The sequence below is a fragment of the Ipomoea triloba genome, chromosome 15 (genome assembly GCF_003576645.1).
Source record: "Ipomoea triloba cultivar NCNSP0323 chromosome 15, ASM357664v1".
In the NCBI taxonomy this organism is placed as follows: domain Eukaryota; kingdom Viridiplantae; phylum Streptophyta; class Magnoliopsida; order Solanales; family Convolvulaceae; genus Ipomoea; species Ipomoea triloba.
In genome coordinates this window covers 4606085-4618420 of record NC_044930.1, presented here as the reverse complement: position 1 = coordinate 4618420, position 12336 = coordinate 4606085, and the positions used below count along the sequence as shown (strand labels likewise).

The 12336-nt window shown below is 34.1% G+C and overlaps 2 protein-coding genes across 3 annotated transcripts; one reads left to right on the top strand and one right to left on the bottom strand.

Annotated features, from left to right (window-relative positions):
- Positions 1–3880: 3880 nt before the first annotated feature.
- On the top strand, positions 3881–9432 carry LOC116006893 (protein DETOXIFICATION 44, chloroplastic). Of its 2 annotated transcripts, none has more exons than XM_031247399.1 (13): positions 3881–4348; positions 4459–4580; positions 4742–4927; positions 5027–5169; positions 5521–5656; positions 6031–6127; positions 6248–6348; positions 7250–7413; positions 7644–7715; positions 7802–7918; positions 8278–8373; positions 8471–8592; positions 8875–9432. In XM_031247399.1, the coding sequence occupies exons 1-13, from the start codon at positions 4032–4034 to the stop codon at positions 8981–8983; spliced, it is 1782 nt and encodes a 593-aa protein (XP_031103259.1). In that variant the 5' UTR covers positions 3881–4031; the 3' UTR covers positions 8984–9432. The 2 variants fall into 2 exon arrangements, with proteins under 2 accessions (XP_031103259.1, XP_031103260.1); XM_031247400.1 differs by having other exon boundaries at positions 3886–4348; positions 4742–4900.
- Positions 9433–9490: 58 nt separating this feature from the next.
- On the bottom strand, positions 9491–11037 carry LOC116006894 (dehydration-responsive element-binding protein 2A-like). The gene has a single exon (XM_031247401.1). It carries the CDS (start codon positions 10982–10984, stop codon positions 9854–9856), a length of 1131 nt encoding a protein of 376 aa, XP_031103261.1. The 5' UTR covers positions 10985–11037; the 3' UTR covers positions 9491–9853.
- Positions 11038–12336: the final 1299 nt, after the last annotated feature.

Genomic DNA, 12336 nt, shown 5'->3' with positions numbered 1-12336 from the left:
GTCAAAGTGAGATAAGTACAACTTTGTTAAGTATAAATTAAATAACCTTTTTTTCTTCTTAATTAAACCTGGACCAAATGATTATCTAGTACTCCGTATAATAAACCCCCCCCCCCCCCCCCAAAAAAAAATAAAAAAGTAGCCATTTTCTTTTTGTTACAGTATTTTATATCTGGTGTATCTTTAGTTTTTCTTTTTTGTTATTTTTTTTTTTAAATTTAAGAGCAGGTACAAGGAATCTCTACTGTCAGTAGTAGAACTGTAGAAGATACATTTGATTATAACAGGCAGAATGAATGACCATAACGTTGACCTTTGCCAAATCTACTGTATATATGCAATGGGCCAATAGTTTTCTTTTCTATTTATGCCAGACACTGAGAAAGCATTATATTAAGCATTATCCAAATATAAAGTAATAAAAAAATAAACTCCTTCACAATATATAGGCAAATTATACAATTTATCAAATGTTATATTGTGTACTCTAGTCTAAAATAATATTCATATCATGTGTCTAGTAGCACATAATATGCAGTTAAAACATTTTGTGTTATTAATATATTAATTTATACACAGATGACACATAATACATTAATTGTAACCCCATGATTTTTGAATTAACGTCCACAATGTAAGATGAATCTTTGTCTATGGTATAACAATTGCAATATATATATATTATTTTTTTATTGTACTCAATACTATTAATACTGTTTGTAGTTGAACATAAAGGTTAGGTAAGGAGTGGGTTTAGATCTGAAACTATGAATGGCGTACGTTTGGGGTTTTGAGGTTGTGGTGGAGACCAGTAGATTGAATACATTCCGACGTGCACGTGAAATATTTTTCCTTGTTTTTCTTTTTTTTTTTTCTTCCCTGTTTTGTGGTGACTATGTTTCCACGTTTTTTGTCCTAATTTTTCCAATTTAATTGACTACCAAGTACCAAAAATGGGTGTATTGTCCCTTCGCATCCATATTTTGGTCTCCTCCATTATTCATCACGGAGTACGCATTTCTCTTGTCTCATCGACTTTACCTTAAATTTTATATAGATGCATTCCATGATATAGATATTAATATTATATTCTAGTACTTTAGACTTTGTTTAAAAATAGGTTGAAAAAAATTATGAAGTAGTGTTGGAATTGATCAATTGATAAAAGAAGTTTAACTTTGAAAACTATTGTTTGCAAAAAAAGAAGAAAAAAAAAACTTTGAAAACTATTGTGTCAGTTGGCGATGTCATGAAGTGATGACTTGAGATTCACGTATAATATATGTATATTTCTTGAAGCCAGCATGCATTAACAGTGGAAACAGTACGTAATATTAATCAATGAATTTTCATCCTTTAGCATCATAAATGATGTAGAGTTCAGTTTCATTAAAGAAATGATTGAGGACTACCTTCTCTTTTAAGCTAAAATACATATTTTAATTAAGCAGAAAGTCAGTAACTTCTACCCAAAGTCGAAAGATGTGATCACGACTAGGTTGGCAAAAGATAACAAAGAGATAAAATCAAGAATAAGACCAATAGATAGTTTCTTATGTGAAGTCGAATTTAAAATTTTGTGGTTATGAAGTAAACGGTCAAAATTACATGTTAAAAGCTGGATTCTAGAGCTAATACCATTTTTAGTCTTCTAAATAGGGTAATTTTGTCACTTTTATCATCAATTTTAAATTGACCAACTTTGGTCCTTCAAGTATTTATTTTGTTACTTTTGGTTCTCCAATAGATATTCTCTCAAATGGTCATGGCAGACCGAGTGATCAAAAGCATAATTTCATTAATCAATTCCCTTAAATCATTCAAAATTAGGAATTGCAACTATAATAAATTTCACATGTGACTCTATGCAGAATTTAGGGTTTCCTAGTTTGGGATGATTTATGATTTATGGTTTTTTTCCTTTGAATTTGGAATGATTTAGGTGGATTGAAAAACAATATTATGTTTTTGACATTATCTCAAATGATTTGTCAAAAAATCACCAATGACAAAAGTGACACAAAATCAATAGTTTGATGATTAATGTTAATCCATTTTAAAGTTGAATACAAAAAGTTTCAAAATCACTATAATCAAAGAACTAAAAATAGTATTAACTCTTCGATTATTTTATATTGACTAATGTTGCTTTTTAGTACAAATGTAATTTTTGTGTTCATAAAATATATATTACATTTTAGTTTAAAATATTAATGGCAAAAGCTTGTGTAAGACCGTCTCACTGGTCTCAATATGTGAGATGGGTCAAATATTTGATTAATGAGGACGTCAAAAGTTCGACTCATTAATCAAATATTCGACCCATCTCACGGATCTCAATCCGTGAGACGGTCTAACACAAGTGTTACCTAATATTAATATATTTAATACTATTTTACTGTAAAAGATTTAAACAAACATTAGATAGTTAAAATTTTGTTTCTCACAAAAGGGATTTAAATTAAATTCTTAACGACTACTTTTTAATTGAAAATCTATAAGTGTATTTGATATAATTAAGTATGTGTAAGGTTGATAGAGTTTTTAGTACTTAGAATTGATCTGATATAATAATGAATATATCAAAATGACCCTATTTTGGTTTTTAAAACTCAATTTTAACCGTTCGACTATACGAGAGAGGTGATTGCACTGTTATTATATTCAAATATTATAATAATAGTAATAGTAATGTAAAAGTAGAATAATTTGGAAATAAAATTAAAATGTTTATGTCAGTGTGTGTAACTCAGGAGTAAAACATTTTGATGTTGAGCGTGAAGTTAGCTCTCGGTTTATCTTGCTTGCTCTCCAAGTATATGTCCACTTATAATCAATGACTGCTTTGAAAATTCAATTTCTGAGATGGCTTAGCTTTGATTGTTCTGATTTCTCATTTCTGGTAATTAGTGCTTTAAGTACTATACGTTGAAATTTTGTCTTTGAAAAGGTTTTGGTATAGCTGTAATCTAATCAATATTTTTGTTTTCAAGATGCATGTCTTCAAAATCTTATAGTAATTATTGAGAGTTATTATAATAAATATTTAATTACTTCTTTGGATTAAGTGTTCATCTCAAAATACTAGTTGAGTACGTGAGTTAAGAGATTTTTTTTTTAAACATAAATATTTTATCATACTCTCTTATAATAACAATTTGAGATCATATCAATTTCCATTTAGAGAATAGAGTGGTTAGAACAAAATCGATAAAATAATATTTTTATGGAATAAAACTAGCTTCTATGTCATGATTGTATTAATTAAAGAGAAAGATATGAATAAAAAACTACAATCCATTTTTTTTCTTGAATGAATTAATGAGGGCATGCTAATAAAGAAAGAACATAATGATACTCCGTATTACTCTTAGAATGATTAGTTAGACCATTTTAATCATAGTGCTCTCATTGGACTTTATTATTAAAAATAAAATAAAATTCCGCTTAGTTAAAACTCTAAAGGTTAAAACTATAAATGTATTGCTTAAATCACTCACAAAACACATCGTAAATACAGTTAAGACAATGTACAAATGGGAGGGAAGCTAATGTCACGCTCCTAATTGATCAAGACAATTTAGGGCGCATGTCACGCGGTGAGATTGTTGGTAAATATCATATTCACAATATAATGAGGATCTTAGTCATTGAATCTCCTTAGCTAACAACGTTGATATGTGGTTGTCCTTCTAATTTAATTTTAAAAAATCAATTTTATAAAACTAACGAACTATGCAAATTTGAATATGTCAAAAATTCAATCACACAAATTGTTTTTGTGGCTAATATCCAAAATATTTTTGGAAGTTATAGAAGTTACTTACGAATTATATGAAGTACACGCTAGTACAGAGTAACGTAACTACTAGTACACTCCTTCCCCTTCAAAAACAATTTTCCAGATATTTTAGTTTCCAACTCTATTGCCAGCCGTTAATTCGGTTGATATTTGGATTCCACCCTAGACAACAACATAGATTCGCTTTTATTATTTCAAAATCCAAATTCAAAACTTCAGCAACACAACAATGGCGGTGGCGTCTAGCCTCTCACAGCTTCGCTGCCGCAACCATTTCTCAACGCAATCGCTTCTCCATAGCACACACACCTGTTTCTCTCCCTCTCCTCTCGCTCCGCTGAATCTTCGAAACAATCGCCTTTCACTTCGCATTCGAACTACCGCCAAATCTTCTCCCAACAAAAGCGCCAGCATTCTGCCGGAGAAAGCAGCTGACGGTTCCAAAACAAGCCCCGATTCTTCGGTGATTTCAGATAACCGGGTCCGGGAACCCGACCCGGATCATCCATCCGGGTTGTCTCTCTGGAGTTCAGCCTCTTCGATATTGTACAATCTTCGGTTCCCTTCATCAATATTTCTAGTGATGTCGTTTTGGTTTTTATTATTAGGTTGTTACTCACATTTTCCTTTTTACTGTTTTGTTTGAGATTTTGCAGGGAGGGATTCAAAGTGGATGGATTGGGTCGAGAGATTTTGTCAATTGCATTGCCTGCTGCATTGGCTCTGGCTGCTGATCCCATTGCTTCGCTTATTGATACTGCATTCGTCGGCCATTTAGGTACTTCTGTTTGTTAAAGATTTCGACTTTAACTTCATTTTGTGCCACTGGTGCAAGTATGTTTTGATTGATGGTATTGTAATACGGAGTATAATTTATCCATGTTTATAAGTATAAGCTATGTGCCTATGGCCATAATTCAATGCTCTGGAATTGTGTAGGATCGGTTGAATTGGCAGCAGTAGGAGTTTCGGCATCAGTGTTCAACCTTGTGTCCAAATTATTCAATGTTCCCCTACTCAATATTACAACTTCTTTTGTAGCTGAAGAGCAGGCAGTACTCAGCAAGGGTTCTGATCAGCCAGGGCAGACATATAGTGGTGATTCTTTTATGTGCGCCTATTCCAGTATATAAATATCTATTTCGTGTTCTTTGATGCTGTGTTTTACATTTGGAATGGCAATGGAATCAACTCTTGTGGTTTGGTCTGTGTTTGTTTGGATAGATGGTGGGGCAGAACAGAAGAGCAAGATTATTCTTCCTTCAGTATCAACTTCTTTAGCACTTGCTACTGGCCTTGGCATTGCAGAAGCTATTGCAGTTTCCGTTGGTTCCAGTTTTCTGATGAATGCAATGGGTATAGCTGCTGTATGTGTTATTTTTCCCAACAGGATTTTTTTCCCTCCATCTCTATTCTCAAGGTTCTAGAGAATGCTAATATGATATCTTGGTTAACAGATCATAACATATTCACAAACATGTACTCAGTAACCTTTTATTCAGAGAATATGTAAATTAATCATAGCATTTACATGTATGAGGATATAATGAGTAATATGGGGATTTTTTTTCCTTGTTTTGGCGGGATGGATGTGAATATGTGGTCCACAAGAAGGGGAAGTATATATTTAAACTTTAAACATGATGTGCATCTCGTGCCTCACTGATTTCTTTTAAAAAGTTTCTGGAGTTTGCTCATTCAGAACTTATGTGTTATAGGATTCACCAATGCGCTCACCTGCTGAACAATTTCTTACCATGAGGGCGTTTGGTGCTCCAGCAATTGTAATAGCACTTGCTGCTCAGGGAACATTTCGTGGGTTTAAGGACACGAAGACACCTCTTTATGCAGTTGGCAAGTATTGCTAATTCCTAAATTTCTCTATAAAAATATTATCACTCTCGAGCTAAATCATCTTAGACACAGAAACCTCAAGTAAATGAAGAAGCTTAAGCAGTCTATTACGTTAATTGGCTTGATAATGTTGCTTCTCTAACTTTCCATAGTTAAAACAATCCTTCACTGATTTTAAATTTTGTATTAGTTGTTTACTACTGTGTAGGATAATATAAGAGATTGATGAGTAATATTTAATACTTGTTTAAACTGATGGAGCATATAAATTGAAAGTTTCAGAAACTTGATTTCGTTTTTTCCTTGGAAACCTATAAATCTTTGATGTCACTATATCTTCCAGTTTGGTCATAAAATTATTTGTGGTGTTCTAGGAGCTGGTAGCTTGCTGAATACAATATTGGATCCACTTTTGATATTCTCTTGTGGTTTTGGCATAAGTGGTGCTGCTATTGCTACTGTGATTTCTGAGTACGTCGAAAATGTGGTAAAACTAATTCTGTAATTAATTTGGATGTGACTTTTATAGATCTATAAGCCAGCAGTAACTTTTCCTAACTTCCTTTTTTCCTTATGCATTCTGTTAATCAGGTACTTGATTGCTTTCATCCTGCTTTTCAAGTTAAATGACAAAGTCCTTCTTATTGCTCCAGACATTGATGGGGAAAGGGTTGTTCGATATCTGAAATCTGGTATTTCCTGAGAAATATGTTATCTAATATTTGATAATCTGCATTGAAAATTTTAACATGCTTGGCATGGGCCATTCTGGATCATACTATGATTCTTCTCAAAGCTGAAGTTAGTTCTTGTGGTTGCACTTCCTGTTCAATATGTGGTTATGCTGCTTTGAAAAGGCATACACAGTGAATCTCAAACAGGAAATTGCAGGCCGTTTAATGCCATATGTAGTCTAGCTTGCTAAAAGACTTTTATACAATTGTAGAGACTAACATGTTTTATCAGAGATTGAGAGATCCACCCCATATTGCAAGCATAGCAAAGTAGATTGTATATCTAAGAAATGCACTGTCAGCTAATGCAACCATCAATGACCACTTTTTAGGCCTGTATGCCATGGGCCAATTTGGCATTAAGGATGTAAATTGAAAATTTGCATCTCCATGTTTCTTTTGCTCTGGCTGTATTGGTCATTATCATTCTCTTCTGACCTATATACTAATTCCTTTGCTAAGAGGAATTTACTTGGTTTAGTTGAGACATTTTGATGGATAGTTGTCAATCTAGGCAGTGCCCAGCTGTGGCTTTGCACCAAAAATTAACAGAAACTAATACCTGAGTACTGAATTTATGACCTGATGTTTGGACATGTCTGCTGTACAAGTCAATAGAAATTTTGCATATGATTACATATGCCCGTCTTTACAGTGTTCAAGGTTTAGCTATTAATCCTTTCATATTGCAACACATCTGATACTTATGGCGACTTCAAAAATGTTAAAATACATTACTCTACATATGCCTCAAGAAGCAAACAATTGTTATAGTGCACTCAAGATATAACTTTCTTCATCCTCTTTACTCTGGATGTACAATCTTTCTTATGCTCAATGTGCTCATATCGTGTTGCAGGTGCTCTTCTTACTGGGAGAACTTTGGCAGTGTTTGTAACCACGACACTGGCAACATCCCTGGCAGCTAGAGAGGGTCCCATACCTATGGCTGGTCATCAAATCTGTTTCCAAGTTTGGTTGGCATTGTCTATGCTTACTGATGCTTTAGCACTGGCAGGCCAAGTAAATATCATGAACTTCTGCTAATATGTAACAGCATTGCCCACAATTACTGGAATGAGCTGAATATCTTCTGCAGTTACTCAACTGCTCCATAGTGTTAATATTAGGCTTTGTTGAACTGTTGAAGTATTTAGTGATTTCTCAGTATATTATGAATTTCCATATTTTAAAAATCAAATCATGTTTACTTATTATCAATGTTTTCTTACTCTTATTTTACTTTTTTGAAGGCTCTCCTTGCCAGTGATTATTCTCAAGGTAATTATACTCGAGCACGTGAAGTGGTTTACAAAGTCCTGCAGGTTGACAGCCTCTCCTAGTGTAATAGCCTTGATCTAGCTTTTCAAGAAATACGGACATGCCAACTTCTTAAATGTTACTTTTTCAGATTGGTATGGCAACTGGACTGACCTTAGGTGTGAGCTTGCTCTTGTGGTTTGGAGCACTGTCCAGCTTATTCAGCTCAGACTCTGAGGTTCTAGAAATTGCCAGTTATGGTACTTTGGTAAGGATGCACTTTTTGAATAGATTTCCTTCAAGACTTGAATAGTGAATTGCATATTCACAATGAATGCATTGGTAGAAGCTGTTCTTGCTTTGCCTTCCATTTCATGCATATTTTTTCTTGCAAGTTGATTACTTGCTGATATTCCATGATATGGTTCTATCTATACAGCCTTGTAACAGGCTCTTCTAAAGAATTCAAAAGATAGTAAAAAAAATTTAAAACACAATATTGTATTATCTACTTTGAGGTTTCTCTTCAAAGATAAAAGAAGTGGTTTTTGCTCCCTAAGGATTGAGCATCTGGTTATCACAAGATGCTACTGTGACTCATCATGTGTATTTTTTATCATTGCCTAGTTTGTTGCTGGATCTCAACCAGTGAACGCCATTGCTTTTGTTCTTGATGGACTTTATTATGGGGTCTCAGACTTTGAATTTGCTGCTTACTCAATGGTAAATTGTAGTTGATCTCTATTTATCTTGACTAATCCTTATTGTCTTGTTTTTCACTTTTTCTGTTCTGATACTATTCTTTACTTGTGATGAGTAGTTGCTAATTGGAATGATCTCCTCCGTTTTCTTATGGGTGGCTACTCCTTTCTTTGGTCTTGCTGGAGTTTGGGCAGGCCTGTTTCTCTTAATGGCTTTGCGTGTGGTAGCTGGATGCCTGAGGTGCATTCTCTCTCTCTCTCTCTCTCTCTCTCTCTCTCTCTCTCTCTTTCTAGTTCAAGAACCAGGGCATATATTTCCCTTATTTATTTTTGATACATGATTTCTCTTATGAATCTTGCATTTTCATTGGTTTCATATGTTAAAATCAGCTATTCTAGTAAATGAAATATTGGGTTTTGCTTTTAGAACATCACGCCACATTCTGACATAAATTTACTCTCTGCTTCTAGTTTGTTTTTATGGTAATCTGCATTTGTTCATTTTACGTACTAATGATAACAGACTAGGCACAAGAACTGGACCCTGGAAATTCCTCTGGTCTGATATTGAACGGGACAGTACCGATGCACTTGATGAGTTGTCAACGCACAAAAAGCCAAAACATGAATAGGCTTATGTCATATGATGAAGACTTGCTCACGAAATTTGCTGCCTTCTAGCGGCTGACTTGCATTAATGCTTTCAATCTGGGTTTTGGATTCTTGACCCCTTACTGAAAACTATGGCTCAGACAATATGTTGGTGAGCATATGATAAGTCCAGCTTGGGAACGCAAAAGATCATTAACAGTTACTTCCATCACCCTCGTCTTCAGGATTAACCAGCATGCTACAGCATCTCTAACCACGACTAAACAGCTCTAAGTTAAACCTAGTAAGTACTTCATTTTCATGGTATTTACTTCCTAAGAGTCGAAAAGTAATGCTGTTAAGCTTTCCAAGCTTCCCACTTGTAAATTCAGTAGCTTTCTGTTATAGAACATAAATTTTGTGAAGAATTGAAGATTCTTGAACAAAGGCAGATAGAGCTGAATGTAAAGGAGATGTTTTTCATGATTTATTAGTTGAATTCTCATGTTTTCCATTGACAGCACATTATGGTAAAACAAAATCGTAAGTTACTTACAACAATGCATAAAGTCTTGTCAATAATCAATATTCTTCTGTCTCTTCTTTTTTAATAATCAACATACTATATAGTATATACTTTCACAAAACTTAGTCTATTGTATAATAAAATCGATTTACCTAATACACTAATATCTTGAAAATTTGCAAGTTATAATCTTACTACAGGGGAGAGAATTCCAGTGCACTGCATCCATATGATCTGTGTTATTGGAACATCTTGACTTCCGCCATGGCTACCAAGGTATGTCGCACCATAGTAGTTTCTTGTGATTGTTGGTTCTGCAGGGTGTTTTCCACGCTTTTTGTTTATATGATAGTAATAGTCGGATGGAAGCTAGTTCCTTGTATAATCAATCCACTAGGGTAGAATGGTTGCTCGGTTCATCCTTTCCATCTTGTTTCACTTCTGTGTCATCTGTGTTGAGCTCAAGTATTGGATCCTTACTGAAACTTTCTTTTAAGAGGTTCTTGAAAAAGTCGCTTCCTTCATGGTTCTCCATTAAGCTGAAGGTTTCTGATATGTTCATATTTTCTGTAGAATGATTGTCTTCCAACAAAATTTTCAGAAAGTAGTCGAGTTGGCTCTGCAACTCAGGTTTTCGCTCATCTGAATCCCGATTCTCGTCCTGGCTAAACCTTTTATCATCTGATCTTTCGTATTCTGAACAGTTGAAATCCAGCCGTCGCTCTTCTGCATCCACTTTAGTCTCTATATTCTGCATTCCTGCATCTACATTACATGATATATTGGCTCCATTGGAGCCATTAAAGAGCTTTGAATCTTCAAGCTCTGTGATATCATCATTAACCTTTTTAACATAAGAATATGCTGGCAGCTCAGGTTCAACAAGATCCTCTAATTCTTTTACTATGGGAACAACCCTTGATTCCCCAGTTGAGCAAATTGGGGAACTAGAATCATTTCTTCTCAAAACATTTAATTCCTGTGCTTTAGAAACATCCTTAGGAACATCATTGTTGACAGATGCTGCTGAGGATTCCCCCTCATAGTTTACCCTCAAACCACCACCCGATGCATTCTGCAAGAATGCGCCGGGGAAGTTAAGTATGGCGTTCGGGCCATACATTACCCGTGCAGCCATATCATAAGCAAGGGCACCTTCAACAGCTGTGGAAAACGTTCCCAGCCAAAATCTACGACGGTGCCTTTCACTGTTACATTCATCGGTTGCAGAAACCGGTTCCCGGATTTCTGCAACCCACTTCCCCCAAGTCCTCTGCCTAACACCCCTATAGCTGCACCCTGAATTCTCCGGTCCACCTTTCCCGCGCATACACCCCTTTCTCGATCCCTTAGCCTGAAACTTCCTCTTCTTCTTCCTAGCACCATCTGGTGCAGTTGCAGAACTATTACTAGTTGCAGCTTCATTGTTCAAAGCTTTCCATCTTAACAACATCTCCTCCACTGATTCACCCCCATTCCGCCTTTTTCTCGTCTTGCTGCTCCCAGAATATGCCATTGTAATCAGTAAAGATGAAGATTCTGAGAAGACAGATTCTTGATGAAATTGTTGAAGTGTTCTCTGAGATAGAGATGGAGATGGAGGATGTTTTTTTTAGCTAATAACTTTAAATTGCGTACGTTGGTGGTATATTACTTGTTCGGGTAACAGACCAAATAAACCTTGGGGGCCAAGGAAATCAGTTTTAATGTTTGGAAACAAATAAAGCGTGCTCTTTTTTCTTAATGCCCAAGTTTATAAGGTGGGAAATAATATCAGATTGTCTTGAAAGGAGTGGTTGAGTGGGTGGAGCATCATTCGTGTACCAGTACGTCATGAGTGTTCAACTCCATTTTGGCTTGAGATTATGTTTACTAATTAGAAAATTTTCCAATTTTTAAGGATAAATAGAAAATATAGAATATAGACTACAAATTTATAAAATTGAAAATAAAGAATTGAAGTAAATACAGTTTAAGGAGGGTGTATTCGGTTGGTTTTATGACTCTTGGGTAGTTAACGGTTGACCACCACTATCCTTAAATAACGAGCATATATGTGAATAAAAAGAATATAGTGGGAAAAATATTTTGCATTATTAAAATTTTATAAATTTTAATTTTAAATGGCAGACTTGGTAGATTTGTAAGAGCATATAAAAATCTTATATCACAAAATATTTATAAACTTTTATAGTCTTATTAAAAAAATCTACAATAGTCATTAAACTTTTAAATTGTATACACTTTTACAAAATTTTATTGATACTATAATTTATAATTTCTTTTAAAACGTTTATAATATATTATATATTTTTAATAACCTTAAATAAATTTATTTATTGCAATGAAAAGATTAATCAAAGTTAGTTGCTACAAAAATATATTTTATTATAAATTTAAAATCAATCTCACTTTTCAATATAATGTTGAGTAAATCAAAACATACAAATATAAAACATTCATTTTGTATGTTTAATGATTTCATAACTCTCTTTAGTATCTCATTCAATTCGTTTTTTTTTTTTTTTGTATGTTTCTTCCTCCACCCCAACTTTATTATTATTATTATTATTATTATTATTATTATTATTATTATTTAGGGACAAAGGAAATTCGTAGTCGCTATCCAATGGTATACACCGAGTAAACTCTACTCCAATCGTTATATCGTGGATCACGCCCCACAGTGTACTGTAGACCCTGATCCAAAACGACGTCGTTTCAATGTTAGTGGGCGCGGACGCGAATGACTCCAAGAAATTCATTATTTATAATACACATCATCATTATCTAGAATACACAGAACGTTTGCCTAGAATACACATAATATTTGCCCAGAATACACAGAATATTGACATAAAATACACA

Bases quoted from the DNA above. Each gene is read 5' to 3' on its own strand.
- LOC116006893 (XM_031247399.1), top strand. From the start codon at position 4,032: ATGGCGGTGGCGTCTAGCCTCTCACAGCTTCGCTGCCGCAACCATTTC. The intron at 4,349-4,458 runs GTACAATCTTCG...GAGATTTTGCAG, and splicing joins AGTTCAGCCTCTTCGATATT to GGAGGGATTCAAAGTGGATG. The intron at 6,349-7,249 runs GTATTTCCTGAG...ATCGTGTTGCAG, and splicing joins TGTTCGATATCTGAAATCTG to GTGCTCTTCTTACTGGGAGA.
- LOC116006894 (XM_031247401.1), bottom strand. From the start codon at position 10,984: ATGGCATATTCTGGGAGCAGCAAGACGAGAAAAAGGCGGAATGGGGGT.